The sequence below is a fragment of the Mustela lutreola genome, chromosome 3, assembly GCF_030435805.1.
Source record: "Mustela lutreola isolate mMusLut2 chromosome 3, mMusLut2.pri, whole genome shotgun sequence".
NCBI lineage: Eukaryota > Metazoa > Chordata > Mammalia > Carnivora > Mustelidae > Mustela > Mustela lutreola.
The window spans coordinates 154,429,860-154,451,349 of NC_081292.1; the positions used below are offsets into that span (position 1 = coordinate 154,429,860).

Consider the following 21,490-nt stretch of genomic DNA (forward strand, 5'->3'; position numbering starts at 1 on the left):
CTCACGAGACGCAACCAAGGACACCTGGATTCTTTAGCTTGACCGCGGGAGCAACCCTACGGGTGCAGACTTCCGCTTTGGGGACCGAGAGGATGTGGTTGCCTTTCCAGCCCTGCGGGGCAATGAAGTCCTCCCACACGGAAGTGAACTACACAGAGAACAAGGTCCTCAACAGACCCAACCCACCAGCACGGTGCTGTCAAGTCCCAGCAAGTGCCGCGTCTCCTCAACTTTACTGACGAAAAGGCGGGAGCCAGGACCCCCAAGCCCGGTAGTCTGCGCGACCCCCGCCCTCTCGCCCCGCGCGCAATTCCTGCCTCTCCGCGGGTCGGTCCTCCAGAAGGTGAGCCTCTCAGCTGGCTGTCTTCCCGCCACTAATTCCACGCCCTTGCCCCGCCCCGCCGCGCCTGATTGGCCAAGGGCGGAGGGGGCGGGGCAGGACCCCCCGGGGAGGCTGGCGGCAAAAGCGCAGGCTGGACGCACCGGGAGGGGAGGGTGCCGCGTGCGCCTGAAGACCAGGTTGGACAGCTCGGGCCGGCTCAGGATGAGGAGGCGCTGGACGACCCTTCGCCGCGCCGCGGAGCTCCTCGTGCTGCTCCTCAGGAGCTTCGGTCTGGCGGAGCCCTCTGGTCGTACAGGTAACAGCGGGCGCGCCAGCCCGCCGGCGGCTGCGGCTCTCGACGTTGTGGAGTCTGCAGGCTTTCCTGAGTTCGGGTCCGGCAGGGCTCCGGGTCTCGTCACCTCTGCTTGCCTCGGGGGTCTGGAGCCCAACAAGTGACCCAGCCGAAGGGGAGGTCTGGGGAGAAGGCACTCCGTGGCCCTCGGACTCCGGGCGGACGGCGGGGTGGGTCGTGGAGGGGCAGGCCCTTCTTCTAGCTGAGGAAGAAGAGGCCGCCTTAGAGAAGGCGCGCGGCCTTCTGCGCCGGTCCCCTGTCCCTTCCCGGTCCCCTGTCCCTTCCCGATCCTCTCGCCACTAAAGTCTCACTTCCCGGGAGTAAAAGGCTCCTCAGCACCCCTCAAACTCCAGTTAGCCCGTGTCGCCCTTCCTTCGCCTCTTGGCCACCTTGGCCACTCAGTGTCTAGAGGAACTGTCTAATCACAGCGCCAAGGGTGATTAACGATCGCCCGACCTCGCTGCACGGTTGCCAAAGGTGCACGTCAAGAAAGAAGTCCGCGTGAGCTATGTCTCCCAAAGTGACCGTGATCATCATTCTGTTACGATGCCCTCCCCGAAAGCCTTAAGCAGCGATCCTTTCTTCTAAGCTTATCGGCTCCAGAACAGTCCCTCGAGGCCTAGGGCCACCCGCTGGAGCGCGGGGTCGCTTGCCCGAGGACCACTTTCCTGCCTCTAACTGCGGAAGCAGGATCAGGAATAGACTCCCTCCCTTCGCTGATGCTCTGGGTAGTGTCAGCCTCACCGTGGCCCCTGGCAGCAACCGGAGTTTGCTTTTACTTTCTTTTCGCCTTGGCAAAGGGGTCCCCGAGGACTTTCTTAGTTGCGCTGCACAGGGGGACAGTCAGTGAGCCTTCACCACCTACCACTTCTGTTACCTTGCCCGTTTGAGGAAGTAAAATTGCAAGGCAATTTTTTGAAAACTGTAGGTTCCCCCCTGTGGCTCTTATTTTCTTGTGGCAGCTAAACTAAGTTACTGCCAGATTTAGACTTCTTTCAGAGAGTGTTGGGGAAAAGCTTCCCTGAGTGTGAGTGACATCACCCTATCTACATCAAGGATCTTTTAGTGTGCAGATGGTCTGGGTTGCTCACCCTTCTCCGTTCTTCTTTTACCCTCCCTGTTGGAAACTCCCAACAGGGAGTTTTTACTGGCTGGGAGAGTTCTATTCCACTTGCCCCACAATCCAGGGCGAAAAATTACATTGCCCTAACTAACGACAGTCAAAACACACCAACCTTTCTGTCACTGAAGCCTTGGTTTCCATCTGTTTACGCTTTAGTCTGACTGTTTTGTCTCCCCCCATGGAATTCAAGATTTCCTTAATTTTTGCAATCTCTGCAATCCCTGCCCTTTCTCATCAACCAAAAGCAAAGAGCACCAGCTTAACTCCATTCTCCCTGCACTAGGTCCTCGTAGGTATTTGATTTCCTACATCCTTCCTCACCCATAGCAACTGCTCTGGCCAGCTTACACACACCCTCAGACAGACCTGCGGTCCCATCAGGGGAAGTACTGGAAGTTTGAAACTCCAGCCCTTTCAGTACTTGTTTGGCTGTGTGTCAGCTTCACGATGCTGGTAATGGCATGCACTCTGTCACATGTATGCAGCTAGGTTTGTGCAGATGGTCTGGGTTGCTCAGGTGCTGTAGGAATTCCTCTGTGTCCTTGGGGAAATGCCAATTTCTTAGTTTACTTTTTTGCCTCCTTGGAGAGCTAACAGCTTGAAGTAAAACAATCCTTCTGGCACTCCTAGGTTCTCACCAGCCCACACCACCCAATCTGAACCCCAAAGCTTTCTATCTCTTCTAGTAGTTTGTCATAAACCCAAGGTCACTTCAGGATCTGTTTTCGACCTGGCAAACCCAGATTCTGATTCTTTCCTACTCCACCTGTACACTCTGCATATGTGGTGACTCCACGAAATGCTTAACATTGTGAGCTGTAGAAGTACCCCTGAAACTAAAAATACTGCAGTCTTCATCTTTCTGCCTCTGTCTCCCTCTCCATTTGTCTGTGATTATAAAATGTTGATGTCCAGGTTCTCTTTGGAACGTGCAAAGCTCTTTGGTTTAGGAAAGACAGAAGTTACCTAATGATTAGACAATAGGAGATGGTTTTCTTTTGACGGATGCGGCATACTAAAAATTCATTTTCAGTATATGATAATGTTACTTGGTTATTTCCTTTCAGACACCACTAGAATGTTTATATAAAATGAAGCATATAAAAATTGCTACTAGGGATGATGAGGCTTCTTCTCATCAACCTCTGCCTTTTAGATTTGCCCAAATATTGTATGTGGAGATAAACATTAAAATTCCATTTAGGACCAATATAAGATAAGATGAACAAGATGCAACATAAGGTTATCAATAAGGAATCTGTTTATAAGTTGCTGTGTAATTACCTTTTCAAAGTGTAATACATTTCTGAAATATTTTATATACCCTTATTTAATAAATTCTCTTTAAAAGGAATTATTAATTATAATTAATATAATTATATTAATAATATAAGGAATTATTAATTATATTTATAATATAATTATATTATAAATTAACTATTATATTAATTATATTAATTATTATATACCCTTATTTAATAAGTTCTCTTTAAAAAGGAATTATTTTCAGTCCTTCCCACTCTTCAATCTACCATCCCAATAGGGTCACAGGACTGAGGCAGACTGAATAGCTTCTGCTAAGAGTATGGAAAGAGAGGGGGAAAATCAGGAGAAAACAAGCCTCTCCCTACCTTACATATTATGTATGAATGCTTAGACATACATTATGTATGAAGGCTAATGGCAAGTTTCCTTAAATCATATCAATAATTAATGTCTGTGCTAAGTGACCACTATAGATGTCAAACATTGATTATACATATTGATAATACATATTGATTTTAGTTTGGTTAAAAGACAGATTTAGAATAAGGCAAGTATTTGTGACCATAGATGTTGCAATTAGGTAAGTTTGGCAACTCCTCTTTAACATAGCTTCTCCATGCTACTCCACATCTCTCCTGTAGTCTTTCAGAGTTTCTACAAGCTTATTACGTCTATGGGTATCCTAGAAGTAAAGCATATAGTAAATGGGAAAGGGTGAATTTTTTTTCTCTTCTATAAAAAGTATTTACAAAGCATCACTGTTACCTAAGTGCACATGCTTGATACTAATGGGATTCAAATGACCTAAAATGCTACTAGCATTAGCATGGCATAATAAATTATGAACATCTGTTCAAGAACAATATACAATGAACTTGCAAGACTGGGAAAACCTGCAAGGCTAGGAGAACTGTTATCTTGTGGAAGCACAGGATGTGAGTACTGGAAGTGGCATAGATATCTTCTATTTCTCTGCTTTCATCTTATATTTGGAGATACAAAGACCCTGGAGAGATTAAGTGAATTCCCTAAGGTCCCCAGCTAACTGGTAGCTGAGGTAGGTCTTCAATCTAGGACATCTAACTCCTTATTTCACTGCTTATTCCACTATACTAACATCTATGGCTAATCTATTGGATTCTGCAGTGGCAACTTGAGAAGTCTAGGACTCTGAACTGCGAAGGTAGCAAAGTTGCTGCTAACCCAGTTCACGTGTTCAAAGGGCACAGAACAAAGTGCCCAGAAAAGAGAGCAATGAAACCACATGGCAAGGGAGGGGAAGGTCCCAGGAAGGGTGGTGGATGCCTCTTCTCCTGCAGCAGCAGACTTCTTTTTTTCTTCAGTAATTACTGATACTTTGGAATGCAAGATATTTTTGGAGAAGTGAGAGAGGATAGTTTGGGAAAGAGAGAATAGTTTGAAAGACCGTCATAGGTCTGAGTGGATATTGAATATGTGGGAGGGCATTGGAGAAACTGTGAGTGATACTCTAAGATAGTATGTTTTCCTTTTCTTATTACCTGTCCTCCCAAATGGTGTCCATAAAGTGGAGAATGGCAGAGAGATGTCGAGGAAGGAAGAGTGAGGGATGGAAGCTGCTATGATAAGGACACCTAGCTGCAGTTCCATGTAATATTTAAAAATACAGATAGGAGAGCAAAAGTAACTTAATGTTTTACAGGATTTTGTGGTGGTTCTTATTATTTCTCTTGTTGCTGCTGCAGCTGCTGCTATTTAAAACAACAAAAGAATTCTCTTTAAAGTTCAAGCTGAAACTTGACTTAATTTTATAGTTATTATTTACATAATGAAATTTCCCCTCAAGTCCTTAGCATGAGAATTTTTAACTCTAAAAGCCTGTGAATTATTATTAGAAAAGGTATCTTTCATCAGTAAAATCAGCGATTGGATGCTGGCGTCAAAATGAAAGTGCCTTCTGGGAACTAAAGTTTTACAGGGCTTTTTGCTGAACCCTTTGGTTTATTGGCAATGATTGTTTAAATTTGTTTAAGATATTTCAGTTTTTGTCTCATCAACATGGACTTTTGTGCTATGACTTCAAAAAAACGCTTCTTTGTAAAAGCACTGGCCAAATTATTCAATTGTAATTTGTTGTTGCAGATGTGAATCTTGTTCCACAAACTCAGGTGTGCAATAACAATGCATTACTTCATTTTTATAAAATCAAAATAAATATTTTCCGCAGCCCCATTCCACCAAGTTAGCAGAACTTCAGTTTCTGTCATCACTGAGTTCTCTCTAATTCATGAGAAATTGCCAGGAAAATATTCAGGGAGGTCCTCCTTTAGCTTTCAGCTTACACTCATTGCTTCTGAGTTTCCTACTGTCCAAACCTACTGGGTGGTGAATTCTGTATTCAGGTCATTTCTGGAGCTCAGGTTCAACCTCCCTAGGTGATCCACAGAGTCAACAGCCTCCCCCACTAGCCCCTCCCCACGGGCTTCCCATCATGTTCCTGAAGGTGCTATGGTGGAGACCAGAGTTCTCTTCTATCCTTAGTATCCAGACCTTCATTTCCTCTCATCCCTTTACCCCACTATTCTACTTCGGTGCCCTCAGAAGTCCCCCCCATCTCCTCTGAGCCACATTAATGCCATGTAATAATTTGCCCTACCATAGTAGCCAGCATAAGCAAGACAGAACTATGGTCCTGAATAAGTTCAGGATATTTTTCATTGACCACCTGTCTAAGGAAGAAGAAAACTAAGGAGCTTCTTCATCTCATTAAATAAAGGGGGGGGGCATTTCAGGAATAACAATAACAAATATACATATTCTTCTAAGTGCTTTACAGGTATGAGCTCATTTTAACTTAATATCCCATATGAAGTCCTATTTTACAAAGGAGGAAACAGGCATAGTGGTTAAATACCTTGCCCTGATCACATGGTAAATATGTAGCAGAGACAGACTATGAACCTGGCAGACTAGCTCATGCTCTTAACCCATACCAGTGTCCTCTGACTTTGTATAGGGCATTGCGGTTTATAGAGGTTGGAGGGTGGGAATAGTCCAGTGGTGCTGAGACTCTCCTCAGCAAGCAGGGGGCCAAGGCTAACCACACTGTCAAGAATTCTGAAATGTCTTCTTTGACTGTCTGTCTTGACTCAGGTAATGATCCATTTACCATCGTCAATGAAAACATGGGCAAGTGCATCAAGCCACTGAATGACTGGATAGTAGCAACAGACTGTGATGGAAGTAGGGACATGTTATGGAAGTGGGTGTCCCAGCATCGACTCTTTCATTTGCAATCCCAGAAGTGCCTTGGGCTAGATATTACCAAACCCACAGATTCCTTGAGAATGTTCAGCTGCGACTCCAGGGCCTTACTGTGGTGGAAATGTGAGCACCACTCTCTGTATGGAGCTGCCCAGTACAGATTGGCTCTGAAGAATGGACATGCTATAGCAAGTACAAATTCATCTGATGTGTGGAAGAAAGGAGGCACAGAGGAAAACCTCTGTGACCAGCCTTATCATGGTGAGTATTGGAGAGGAACTTTGATTCATTTGCCGTTGTATTTGGTAAACATGACATTGAACATGCACAACTGATCACAAATAAAGTCATGCATTGGTAAGGGCAGTGAGCTAGCATTCAATACCAGGCACTGTGCATTATCATTGAGCTGCCTATGTGAGATTGGTGCTACTTTTCCCCTTCTACAGGTAAGGCTAGAGGGGTTGGGTGCCTTGTCAGAGGTTACACAGTCACTCTGTAGTAAACCTGGGATTTGGAATCTCTATGATACATGAGCATATGTATTTCCTGTGATTACGTTCTGAACTCCAGAGCAAAGAAGATGTTAGAGTAACAAGAACTCCTTCACGCAGGATGAAATTCAAATGACCGAATAAAGTCAAACCTATTCAAAGTATAAAAAGAAGAAAAAAAGAAAGGAAATTGTATTTCTCCTTGTCTACAGATTTTTATGTAATGGAAAAACTTAAAGACCTCATGTGAGTTTATTTTTATTTTTGGCATGGCTGTCACACTTTGATGTTTGTATTTATGATTTTAAGAGTGGACTTTTTTCTCAATTGCTTTCAAAAATAAGTCCACCTGACCCTTAAATAATCTGAAGTTTAGGGTTACTGCCCCCCCCCACACAGTTAAAAATTTGACTCACCCAGAACTTAACTACTAACAGCCTAGTGTTAACTGAAGACTTAGGAACAATGTAAATAGTTGGTTAACGTGTATTTTGTATGCTATATGTATTACATACTGAAGTATTAAAATAAGATAAGCTAGAGGAAAGAAAATGCTGTTAAGAAAATCATAAGGAGGGATGCCTGGGTCTGACTCTTGGTTTCAGCTCAGGTCAGGATCTCTTGGTGGTGAGATCGAGGCCTCGGTCTGGCTGTGCATTGAGCGTGGATGTTGGCTTAAGATTCCCTGTCTCTTTCCCTCAGCCCCTCCCACGCCACTCAAATACGAGTGGGTGTGCCTTCTCTTTCTCTGTCTCAAATAAATAAATAAATAATAGAAAATACAGGCACCTGGGTGGCTCAGTGGGTTAAGCTGCTGCCTTCAACTCAGGTCATGATCCCAGGGTTCTGGGATCAAGTCCCGCATCGGGCTCTCTGCTCAGCAGGGAGCCTGCTTCCTCCTCTCTCTCTGCCTGCTTCTCCATCTACTTGTGATTTCTCTTTGTCAAATAAATAAATAAAATCTTAAAAAAAAAAAGAATAGAAAATACATTTTCAGTACTGTACTGTATTTATAGAAAAAAAATCCACATATAAATGGACTTTTGCAGTTTAAACCCATGTTATTTGAGGGTCAACTATATATGAATATTGCCTATGAGGAAGCTGATCATGAGCTTTTTGCTGGGTCTAGAAACTAGATTATAACAAATTTCCAAGTTTAAAAAGAATAAGTCAATTGGGGCTCCTGGGTGGTTCAGTTGGTTAAATGTCTAACTCAATCTCATCTCAGGTTTTGATCTCAGGATTATGAGTTCAAGCCCTGTGTTGGGCTCCATGAATTGAGCTCCATGATAAGCAGGGAGCCAACTTAAAAAAATAAAAAAATAAGTAGGTTTATTTTTTTAAACCTCTAAATGTAATTAATTATCACCCAAGCAAATCTTTTTTATCATGTTGCTCTAACATTACATGTAATGTTGATATATAAATATATACTTAATCAGCTTTTCTAAGTCTTAACTATTATCTCATCTTTGCTCTTCTTTGTAAATTTACTTAGCTTACAGAGATTTTTCTTTTCTCTCAAAGCTCATTTAAGCTAAATTTGGCCCCTTAGAATTCCAGTTATCTGCACAAATTTCTCTCATACAGTAACTATTTCTATTTCCTACTGAAGATGCATCCATTTCTGAGATGTCAGGTTCTAATCTTACGGGAAAATATTAGATTAGAGAATTAGAGATGGGGATTTCCTTTTCTTTAATCCTCAGTTCTTGAGTAGTTGAACAAGTCTGTTTATGCTAGTCAGCTTCTTCCTATATATACGATGAAATACTACTCAGCCATCAAAATCAAAAGAATGTCATTTGCAATGATATGGATAGAACTAGAATGTATTATGCTAAGCAAAGTAAGTCAGTCAAAAAAGATGACCATATGATTTCCCTCATATGTGGAATTTAAGAAAGAAAACAGATGAACATAGGGGAAGGAAAAATAAGATAAAAACAGAGTAGGAGGCAAACTGTAAGAGATTCTTAACTATAGGGAAAAAACAGGGTTGCTGGAGGGGAGATGGGTGGGGAGATGGGCATTAAAGAGGCCATTTGCCCTCTTTAATGAGGGCTTTAATGAGCACTGAGTGTTAAATACTAGCGATGAAACTGAATTCTACCTCTGAAACTAATGATACACTATATGTTAACTAATGAATTTAAATAAAACCTAGAAAGAAAAAAAAGAAGCAATTGCTTTCTGGATACCACTTAATGGCAAGTTTAAATTTTGCCCTTTGAAAGTTTTTCTCTAACTTGGCAGCTAAGAGAGAACATGGAATGAAAGGAAAATGCCTTTTGAACTGGATTTGACTTGTTTCATTGTATTTGTTGAAAGATCAGAAAGGATAATTTTCTTGGCAGGGCTCTTTCTGTCTCCTGCCCCAAATTCTTTTGAGGGATGTGGTTGTAATTGTAAATTCCTTCAGTCCCCCAAATTTCAGCCTAACTGGTTTTCTTTCTAATCCTGCTTTTATTTTATGCATTTGTAATATTCTCCCAACAAGGGGATCTTCTCATTTCACACAACTGCCAAAATGATCAGTAGCACAAAAAAGTCTAAGACTCTACCTAGGGTACCACCCCAAAGAGAAAAACAGCAATGCCACAGCAAGATTCCACAGGCAGAAAGTGTTTCCTGACCTTACCAAATATTTGGAAAACTGAATTTTCAAATAAGAAATTTAGAGATTTCTGAGAAAAGGCTCACAGCTCTGATTCATCACCACATACTCACGTTTTAATTTGCACAAAAGCTAGTGTCAAACCTGCCTCCTTTTCTCCATTTCTTTCCAGGTGATTGATTAGTACCATCTAAGTGGTGAATGTCAGGAATCTACAAGTCACCTGAGAGTGTCCTGCTTTCCTCTCTCATTATTTAAATTAAAAAACATATTAAGTCCTGGCAGTTTTACTCTTTTAAATTTACATAGTCCCTTCCTCTTCTTAGATTAGAGACTACTGTCTTGTTCTTTTTAAAGATTTTATGTATTTAATTGACAGAGAGAGAGAGATCACAAGCAAGCAGAGAGGCAGGCAGAGAGAGAGAGGGAGAAGCAGGCTTCTCTCCAAGCAGAGAGCCCGATTCAGGGCTTGATCCGAAGACCCTGGGATCATGACCTGAGCTGAAGGTAGAGACTTAACCCACTGAACCACCCAGGTGCCCCTACAGACTGCTGTTTCAAGGACTTTATCTGGGACCCTTTGTGTCAGACTCCTGGTATTGGTTCCTGCCCCACCTTTTGTCTAGCTGTGTAGAGATAAGAAAGATAAGATAACCTGAGTCCCAGTAGAGTGAAGTCCAAGGTTATCCAGCTTGTTAGAGCAAAGCTACCGATCAAAGTCGTGATTGAACTCCCCAAATGCAGCTTTTTAAATCTCTCCCTTGATTTTTGCTCTATATTTTTTATTTCTAATATAAGAAAAATTATTTGTCATTGTGTTGGGTTGCCTTTCTCTCCAACCCCCACCCTGTGTGAGCCATATTCATCACAGAGAAAACTTCAGTTGTATAAATGTTGCAAAGGGATTGCTTCTGACTAGCATCCAGATACGTGCTTATATCAATCATTAAGATATCTTGAGCTCACTCATACTCTTCAAGTATGAATATTTGGCAAGTCCAGAGGAAATTGACTGAATTATCTACATTTTGAACAACTCTTAGGAGCCTGCCCACCTCTTGAACCACTGAAGCCACTTTGCCTCAATGGAAAAATTAATGTTAGTTTTCTATATAAGTGATTCAACTCACAAATTTGTACTGCAGAATATGCTATTGTTTTAAGAGTGCTATCATCATAAATTCACACAGAAGACGGAAGAAGACAGGAAAAGCCTGTCACCCTAGAGAAACACATGGCTTTAAGAGGTCCAATAACAGTGAAGAATGTGTGAGAATAAAACTCTTCCTAAATAGTTAGCATAATTTAGCTGCTACTGATGTGGTGGCGGTTATATGCTTATCATTCTTCAAAGCATGTTGTGACTAGGAGAGCTTTTTAATTGAAGCTCAGCTTTGAGCTATGAAACATAACTTGAAACCTGAGAAGGCAGCCATTAAAGTCACACGCTGTCCTTAACATGTCAAGTACTCTAACAAGAGAGCCAGTTCTCATCCCTGTCACTTACAGTTTACTGAATGTCTTACTTAACTTCACTGTAAAAATGGGGATTTCACAAAAAAAGTGTAATACTTGCCATATTAATCTTACAGGTTTATGGTAAAGAGGAAGTGAAAGAAATGTATGTGAAAACGCTTGGTATAACAGAAACGGGATTTTTAGGAAGAAACTGATGGTTCCTCAAGTAATGGTTGCTGGGCTCAGGGACTCCTTTTAAATGCTATGATATGGGAAGAGAAGTGGTCATGAGCTTTTGGGAGCTTAGTTATCATTAAAAATGAAACATAGGGGGACACATGGGTAGCTCAGTTGATTAAGCAGCTGCTTTGACTCAGGTCATGATCCCCGGGTCATGGAACTGAATCCTGCGTTGGGCTCTTGCTTAGCAGGGAGTTTGCTTCTCCCTCTGCCTGCTGCTCCTCCTGCCTGTGCTTGCTCGCGCTCTCTCACTCTCTCTCTCTCTGACAAATAAATAAAATCTTTAAAAAAATGAAATATAGGTAATAAGCAGGTTCCCTATAAAATACAAGATCAAATTACTCTTTAACAGAAATATTCTGTCTAAAACCATTTATGTCAGAGGAAAACAAAACCAATATTCCTTAAAAGATAGTTTGCAAATAAAAGCACCTAGATTATTCTTACTTTTTGCTCTGCTGCTGCTTAATATATTTGAAACTTTTAAGTATCATATTTCAGTTAAATAAACATTTGAGAATGATAAAGAATGTGGAATTAAATACCATCTTAAGCACACTTTTAAGCAAATCTGTGAGACATTTTAATGGACCCTGATAGCCTGATAAGTAGAGATAGGATCCGATCATTATGCTTTCTTTACCTAATAGCCATTATTTGACCTGATAATGACCTTGGTTTTAAACAAATTAAGGATATGGATAAAGGTAACCAAAATAATTACACAGTTAGCTGTTCTATAAAAACACCTTTCCAAGAGAACTGTTACCCGAAAAAGTATTGAGCACTTCCTTTAGTATTTCTAGGCATGCTTGAGGTTGGAATAATTTTTCAGCTCCTCTCCACGTACCAGGGAAATTTTTAAAATGAAAAACTAGTTCTGCTACCTTGCTGGCCACCAGCTAGTCCCTTGACTGCCCAGCTAAAGCTGGTTCTTTTATAACCTGAATTACCATGCCCTGCTCCTCTCCAAGAACCTTCTCAGAGATCCAGCTGTTCTTTCTCCCACTTCCTTGAAACACACAACTTCAATCCTATCAACAATCTGTGAACAATGGGGCTATGTGTCAATCTGTCTAACTACAGTTTGTTCCAAAGTCCACACCCACCTTCAGTGATTCCAAGGTATTTTTCTGGCCCCACTCTTACTAAAGAAAAGAAAAGAGAATGTAAATTTATTCTCAGGCAGGACACCCCTGCCTTCTACCACCCATGGTCATCAGTTTATCCGTGCTGGATCAAGCCGAGACCATTTAGCTCTTCATCACAACCACTATAACTGAAGCTTTCCATGGATTATCTCATTGAATTCTCTTCAACAAACCTATGAGCTAGATACTATGATTCCTAACTTTCAAATATAGAAACTGAGGCTAATAAAAGTCTGAGAGCTTGTCCACAGCCACACAGTTGAGCCAGCATTTTAGTTCAGAACTGAATGCTGCATCTATGCTCTGAATTTTCACACTATGCAGCCTGCTTAGATACTGTATTCTCTTACGTGAAAACAGTAATCTTTCTTTCACAGAAAATTTAGGAATCAGTTAACTAAAGGTGATTGTCCAGTTTTTAATTTTCCTTCCTCTACTTCCTCCCCACACCACAGAGATCTATACCAGAAATGGGAACTCCTATGGAAGACCTTGTGAATTTCCATTCTTAGTTAATGGGACCTGGCATCATGAGTGCATTTTTGATGAAAAGTATGGTGGGTCATGGTGTGCAACCACCTTAGATTATGAATATGATCAAAGGTGGGGCATCTGCTTACAACCAGGTATGTATGGGCTAGCAGACTTTTATATATGGAAAGAAAATAGATAACCATTTATGTAAGGCAAAAGGGAGAAGGAAGAGTCCAAGATAACTCAAAAATGACTGCAACAAATATTATCCTAGAGAAGATATGTATTTGAGGAGAGAGAAGGAAATAATGTGTAGCTATGAACTTGCTTTCAGAAGTAGGCTGAAGAAAGAACCAAGACAGGATGGTGCCATGGAAGACAGAGGAGGAGGGAGTGTTCTGTAGCACAGATACCTCAGGAAGAAGAAGTGGAAAAGGCATGAGCAGTTAAGAAATTGCTGCTGACATTTGCTAAAGCGGTTTCTAAAGACCAGTGGTCATACAAGCCAGACTATAGTAGACTAGAAGTGTCAACAGAAGGAGAGAAAGCCTCTTAAGTTTTATGGAATAGAAAGAGAGTGAAGATGGTGGTTTGGGGGCTAGATGGGTTGAAAAAAAACTGTTAGAGTGGTACAGACTTGAGTATATTTATGGCTTGAAGTGAAGAAGGACCAAAGAGACCTATATCCCTGGTCTTCTCAAAATTGGTGACACTGTTCTCCTGCCATTTCTTTATGTTGGGCAGAGCATTTTTTCTAATTGCTTCTTACTAGAAGCAAACTACTCATGTGTGATAAAGATTTCACTGTTCTTTAGAAAAAGAGACCAAAGTAGCAGTTGCATCATGATCTGGTGTATAACTGAGACATATTTTCATTATCCTGAGCCAATGGTTCTGTAGCAGAATCACTTAGAAAGTCTGTTAGAACAGAGATTTCTGGGGGCCCACCTCCAGAAATTATAATTTAGTAGATTTGGAGTGAGCCCCCAAGAATTTGTAGTTCATTGAGTTCCCAGGTGATGCTGATGATGCTGGTCTGGGGACCACACTTTGAGAATTACTGTTCTAGGTAGAGGCACAGGCTTTTCAATACCCAGAACCCACCAAAAGATAAAAGCCAGTATTTGCTTTAGCTACAATTAGTATCAGGCAGAGTTTGGTCAACAAGGCACTGATTTCATTTAAACCTCACTATAGTCTGGATCCAAAATTTTAGATGTGAAATAGAGCTTGGAGGTTATCCAGTTGCAAACCCTCATTGCTCAGGTGAGGGGAAGCAGATGCAAATTGATGACATGGCTTGTCAGGGTCAGACCACATTAGTATGGAGTTTGATGGAGATTCCAGGATTCCTGACCCTCATTCCATGGTGTACTCATTCCACTCTACCTTGCTTCCTTGACGTCATTGGTCTCAGTGTCTTTAGCTTCCTTTGGGAGTGGTAGGGGTAAGAATGGCAGTATTCATAGACCTCTGAGTTATTTTTAGGGAAAAAGCAAGACTGAGTTTCTCAAAGCCAAGGATTGCTAAACCATATACATTATATTTTATAGCAAACATACTGCTATCCCACTGGAAGCTTCTGGATTTACAGGCATAAGACCCCAGTGGTAATAAGGAAACTTTAGGCAATATACTAGCAAATCTATGTATTTTGTTTTCACCAAAGTCACATCCACCTCTGCTGCTATTTAGGCCATTCAAAAGTGGCTGAAGAAGCAGTGTATGACATTCAGGAGATCAACAAGACCAGATTTAGAGACCAGTGCTCTGATGAGAGCTTTGCCACAAACTCCTCTAGATCTTTGTTTCCATCTGTGAAATGAAAGCATTAGACAAGAGGATCTCAGCGGTCCCTTCCAGCTTGAAAGGCCATGAGTCTAACATGTGATGTGTGACTGGTTATGGTAGGCCCTTTGGAAAAGTCCCTGAGTGGAACCTGGGACACACTTGCTACAGTGTATATTGCATTTCCTCTTCCACAGGAGTCTCTAAGTATATTTTTGAATCAGTTGTGTCAAGACCTATGTATCTCATCTAAGAAATAATTTGAAGGGTCTTTGAAATTATACATGCTTTTTATATATTTGTCAAAGAAAATAATATGCACCTTATGCAATAAACATGTATGTCCATATACATATATATGCACACATATGTCAACATAGACTAATCTGCAATATTGATCATATAATATTAATTATGTGTTATATATTAAATCATCTCTTAAAACATTAAGAGAAATTTGGGCTGAGTTTTTCAAATAAGGCAATCACTGTTGGGTGTTTAAGCAGCATGTCTGCACACACACACACACACACACACACATGCACCCACATACACACAGTAGTTTCACTGCAGGCTGTAGGCAAACCCCTCTGCAGTCTGCCACCATCTTCAAGTAAGCTTGTTTTTTGTTTTGTTTTGTTTTGTTTTTTTCCAAGTAAGCTTGTTTTCCATCAGCTTAGGAGTTGACAATGTGAATACATTTGAAGACTCCTACATTTCAGCAGAGGGCAGGCATGGGCTAAAATATGGCATGGTAATTGATAGGGAATAAAGGTAGAGTAGAGGATAAGAAAGTGGAAGCTTTAATCAGCCAAAGTCATTTAGTTCTCATGACTTCAATTTCTTTGTGTAACCAAAGAATCAAAATATGGCCTAGTCAAACAATGAGCTTCAATTTTAGTGTATCCTAAGAGTATGGAAATTGAGTGTCAGTATTAGTAAACATTGCTAGTAATATAAAACATTATATCCTTACTTTATGATCACTAACATATCTTTCTATCAACAGAAAACGGCTGTGAAGATAATTGGGAAAAGAATGAGCAGATTGGAAGTTGCTACCAATATAACACTCAGGCAGCTCTTTCTTGGAAGGAAGCTTATGTTTCGTGTCATAATCAAGGAGCTGACTTACTGAGCATCAGCAGTGCTGCTGAATTAACTTATCTTAAAGGTAGGTTTACATGTGCTAAAGCAAATTGCTGGGATTATACAGATGCCATCTGTCTACCTCTGTTTTCATATCCAGGTATGTTGTTTCCTGTATATATTTTTCTTTCTTCTCTTAAATGTCAGCACTGAAACCTACAGGCAGAATGGTATGAATATAATCCTATTCTATCCATTGAAAATGCATTTCATATTGGAGACTGAAAAGAGGGTAATGTTCAGAAAATGGAGTGAGGTAGTGAGGTTCAACTGCTGCCCTAAGCCTAATTGACGAAATTTTTAAAAAGGTGAACATTAAACTCCTTGAACATCGAAGAGTAGAGAAATCAAGGAAGCTGAAGAAGGTGGCTGAGTAACAGTACATGGCCTCAGGGAAAGGTCCTTGTGTTGACCCTCAGGGGCAAGGAGAAGACAAAGAAATCTTAAAGTGGATTTAATCAGTGGACCCATTGAGTGGATGGGATTTTGTTTTATTTTATTTGTGTGTGTGGTGATGGTGGGAATTCTTAAATTTTTAATTATGAAAACATATATACAGAAATACGAAAAGACCTGAAAGAGACCTGTGTAACCACCACCCTGATGTTATACACTCTTTATACACTAACATTTTGTCATATTTCTTTATATGATTGATCCCCTCCGTCCTTCCCTGCTTCCCTCCCTTTAAAGAAAATGTTAATGGAGTTAAAGCCCCATGTCATCTCTCAAAATTACCATTCTTTGAGTACTTTTATAACATATGTATGTATAAATACTATATATGTTTTCATTATAGTGTTGTTCTGTTTTTATATGATATAAATACTTATGTGCCCTTTTGTAAGTTAATCCATTGTCAACTGCTGCTGTAAAGTATTGCATTGTATGAATAAATCACAACTTATCCATTCCCCTATTGAGAAACAGATTATTTTCAGCTTTTGCTATTGCAAGGAACATCCTCATGTGTGCATCTTGGGGCAGGCATGTAGGACAGTTTCTCTAGAGTAGGAATTGCTGAGTCATGGGGTGCACATCTCTTCACCACTAACCAAAAATTCCAAATTGTTTTCCAAAGGGCTGCCTTCATTTACACTTCTGCTAGCCTGATGTTATCAGACTTAGTTGGCCAAAGTGATGAATGTGAAATGGTATTTAATTTTCTTTTATATCTTCCTGATAATTCGTGTGGTTTTGTATCTCATGTTCATTAGGCATTCAGGTTTTCAGTTTATAATCTTTATATCTTATAATCAGATATAAAGTTGATATCCTTTGCCTGTTTTCTATTGAGTTGTTTGAATTTTTCTTATTGATCTGTTTAATTCTTTATATGTACTTATCTAATCTTGTGGGATTACAAAAATCTTTTCCTAGTCTTTGGTCTTTTTACATTTGTTGCTTCTTATTATTTAAAAATACATTAGTTTTAATTTGGTCAATCTTTTCCTTAATGTTTTGTGCTTATTTATATTATTTAGCAAATTCTTTCTTAGCCTTAATATGATAAATATATTCTCTCATTTTTCTTCCAAATACTATTTATTTCATATTTTTCCCTCAGATTTGTTATGCCACCTCTAATAAATATAAACTCCCCTATTACATGTGGATTATTTCTAGGCTCTCCATCCTATTCCTTTGGTCTAATTTTCTATCTGTGTGTCTATTCCATACTGTTTTAATTATGCCAGCTGTATGGAAAATATGGATGAGCAAGTCCTCTTATATTTTTTCTTGAATTGCTTTGGCTTTTTTTAACCACTTATTCTCTTCTATGAATTTAAGGATCACCTTATTAATCTCAGTGAAAAACTTTGTTGAGACTTTGGAATTGCACTGAATTTTAGATTAATTAAAGAGGCACTGCTATCACTATATTATTAAGTCTTCTCATCCATGAAAATGGTATGCCTTTCTACTACTTATTTGTGACATCTTTTACAAATTCAGTAAAATTATATATCTTTTTCCATCAGAGTATTGCACATTTTTTACTAGGAAGTTTATAAACAGAAAGGTTTTATTTTCTTTTTAAAAATCAAGAAACCCAGGGTACCTAGGTGGCTCAGTTGGTTGACTGACCAACTCTTTTGTTGTTGTTGTTGTTATTATTATAATTATTCTTTTTTTTAATTTATTTATTTTCAGAAAAAACAGTATTCATTATTTTTGCACTACACCCAGTGCTCCATGCAATCCGTGCCCTCTATAATACCCACTACCTGGTACCCCTACCTCCCACCCCCCCCGCCACTTCAAACCCCTCAGATTGTTTTTCAGAGTCCATAGTCTCTCATGATTCACCTCCCCTTCCAATTTACCCCAACTCCCTTCTCCTCGTTAACACTCCTTGTCCTCCATGATATTTGTTATGCTCCACAAATAAGTGAAACCATATGATAATTGACTCTCTCTCTTAATTTTGACTCAGGTCATGCTTTCAGGGTTGTGGGATCAACCCCTGCATCAGGCTCCATCCTCAGTGAGATGTCTGCCTCTATCCCCCTCCTTCTGCCCTTCCCCCCACTCTTGCTTTCTCTCTCTAAAATAAATAAATCTTTTTTAAAAAAAAATCAAGAAACCCAAGTTATTGAGTCTTTGATGATTTGAATGACAAAATAACCATAATATATGACAATGATGCTTCACATTGAGTCCTAAATGCTTTTCATACATTGTCTTATTTAATACCATATAACAGCACTACAAGATACAGGTATTTTGATTGCAATGCTCACTTGACAGATGAGGAATGTCAGGATCAGAGAGAAAATGTACCTTGTTCAAGGTCACCCACAAGTAATTAGCAGAGCCAAATTTTGAATATAATCAGTGAGACTTGAAAACAAATTGTATGAGGCATGTATCTGTATTTCCTTTTTATAAGACTAGTAAGTTCTTTACAGGAAGAGGTGGGTCTCATGGTTTTTTTTTTTTCCTTTTGCATAAAATTTTAAGTATTATTGCTATGTATAAAACAAGTATCTACTGACAATTTCCGATAAATCCTATCACACTGTTTTGTAATAATTATAAATATTCGGTAAATTCAAACTAATAGCAAAACCCTAATATCTCCAGATAAATTAAATAATTTAATGATCATTACAATGTCATAAGACAAGTATTTCCCATTTACTGATGGGAAATTGGTGCTTAAAAATAAAGTATCCAACATCACACAGCGAGAAGTACCGGAATTGGCATTGAAATACCAACATATATGATTCCAGAGCCCTTACATTTTTACTATATACTTTCTGCTCTTACATAGTTTTCTTTTTTTTCTTTTCATCATTAAAAGTCCACTAGTCTTTTGTCATGCTTTCTAGCTAGTCCTTTTTTCAGTCCTCCTTTCTTACTTAGAGCTTTCCCCTTTTCCTATGTTGTTTGGTACTTGAATAATCAGACCTCTGGAATGGAAATCTATCCATTCCTAAGGGGCTAGTGGTTGTCAGTGGAATTCTTTTCTAGAACTCCTTGAACCTTACAAAAAAATATTGTTGAAAGTGAAAAGTGCCAATGAATTTAAGCCTCCTGGAATATTGACATTTGAAAACTGATGTTTTCAGTGAAGAATAAAAGTGTCCAAGTGTGACTATCAAAACCCTAACAATCTAATGATGCATTTGGAGAAATGAATGTTTTGTGATTTTTTTATGTATCGTTTTTCTTTAATGACTCATAAAAGTGAGATAATACATTAAATGATACTGCTGTCCCAGACCAGACACTCCCTACATTTTATGTATATCAATAATTTTAGAGATACACCCTTTCTAATGTTCTTGGCTCCTTTCACTGTGACTGCTGTTTAAGCATATCGTAATTATTATAACCTAATTAAAATTGCTGGTTTTCCAAGACCCAAGCTGTACTTTAACATGTGAAACTCAGAGTATCCAAATCTTGACAATTTCTTAAAAGTTTCCCTCCTCACTGAAAACTGCTATGGGTAAGCATTGGGATAGGAGAATGAGAACAAAAAAGTGAATCAGACAGAGATTTTGTGATCCAGGTGCTTGATCTACTTGGGGAAATGAGAGTTGTACATATGCAGAGCAAAATGGAGAATGTATTCCCAAATGACTCTGGTTTGGTAGCTAGTGGTTGGATGGGGCTAGGGAATCTACGGCTAGAAAAAAAGGCAGACACTGTCCATTGAAAATAAGTCCCCATGCAATCTAAAAGACCTTTCTTTTTTCTTTCTGCCTGCTCTGCACTTAGTTTTGTTTTTATTTTGTTTTACTAATACAGGGGCTTTGGAAATGAGGGATTTGGTTTTCTTATAGTCACTGGTTTTTTGTTTTGTTGGTTTTTTTTTTTTTTTTTTTTTGGAAGTTAGATTTTCCATGGCTCTGGCCTTCCCAGGAAACCTCTAACCACAGATTCATCCCAGAGCTACAAAAGAGGACTCAACAGTCCCCAGAATAGGAATAGCACATTTCCATTCTTCCTCATTTTCCTCCAGCCTGAGGGGTTATTCACTTTGAGTGGCTTCTGCAGGTGCCCTAAGGCTAAGTTAATTATAAATCAGGGACCCTACTGGCTAGAAGTTCTCCTCTGTCTCATTCCAGAAGCATGATCATTGTCAGGCCTGTAGTCTCCCTTGTGGGGAGAATAGAAACAGAGGGTCTGGTCTGAACAGGTTTTAAGGACAGTGGCAAATATTCTACTTCAGTGAACTCATCTATTTGACTTGATAAGGTATGGGAATTTATACTAGCAATCATCTGTTTCTTGATGGCAAAATGGAAGTAAGCAAAGCCTCAAACTGGTCAGTTTCTTGCTTTGATTGTATGTAGAAAAAAAGTCTAGTTTCAGATTGTCCATGCCAAAAAGAAATCCCTGCCTTTCGTATTTGACCAACCTGGATTTTTAGACTCCATTTCCCATTCACATTAACCTTGCATAAAATACATAAAGAACATTCTTGTTTTATATTCCTATGATTCTATTGAAGAATAAGTGATCAGTATGGCTCACAAATAGAACAGTGTAATGAAACAAGTTAGAAACCTAACAGCTTCCAAAGTTCATTGTGCTTCTTCATAAATGTGTATTTACCATGTTCAGGTAAGTGATAGGATTATTCAGATGTCCTGCTGGGGATATCTGAAAAGTCTTCATGGAAGGGAGGTTATTGAACTTGGGATGATGGGTGGGACAGTTTGGTCCTCCATAGTATCCGTAGTTAAAAATTAATAAAGGGAATTCTGAATGTCCTGTATGGTTGAGTCTGGAATGCCATAAATATGTCACAGTTTATAGAACTTCTTTAGGAAGGCTGGAGGATCAATTACTTTTACTAATGAGAAATTTACATTGGATTAAATCCTCAATTTGTATGCCAGCGCTTCTGCTAACAAGGTGAAAGAAAAGGAGAATTCAAAGTTTCCTTCAGCAGTCTCCTCAAACCATTAACCCAAATACCCACCTTTTCCTTCCTCATAGAGTATCCCTACCATCTATTTTCTTGAGCAAAGTGAAGCAAACCCTTAGTTTCCCTTCCTCATACTTAAAAATTTATCTGTATCTGTCATCTCTCCAGTTTGCTCAAGGTTAACTCCTTCCCCAAAGCTCTTTACATCCACACCAGCTATTTCTTCTCTCTCTAATATTTTCATTGACTCTCACTCTACTGACTCTTCCCCAACAGCCCATAAACTTACTGAAATTTCTACCATTAAAAAATATAGATGGATGGATGTAGATATATAGGTATAGATAAAGATGTAGCTATATCCCTCTTCTAGATACTGAATATCTGCCTCTTTCTTTCACACACAAGCTCTTGGAAAACA

The 21,490-nt window shown here is 39.6% G+C and overlaps 1 protein-coding gene across 2 annotated transcripts in view; it reads left to right on the forward strand.

The window, feature by feature from the left end:
• Positions 1-459: 459 nt before the first annotated feature.
• The window catches only part of LOC131827183 (CD302 antigen), a 133,214-nt gene continuing 112,183 nt past the window's right edge, over positions 460-21,490 (forward strand). The window contains exons 1-4 of one of the 2 annotated variants that reach the window (XM_059167247.1): positions 460-638; positions 6,196-6,567; positions 12,725-12,895; positions 15,541-15,705. In XM_059167247.1, the coding sequence (XP_059023230.1) occupies positions 545-638; positions 6,196-6,567; positions 12,725-12,895; positions 15,541-15,705 (802 nt within the window). In that variant the 5' untranslated portion in view covers positions 460-544. The remainder of the gene's footprint in view (positions 639-6,195; positions 6,568-12,724; positions 12,896-15,540; positions 15,706-21,490) is intronic. The other variant, XM_059167249.1, reaches the window with a different exon arrangement.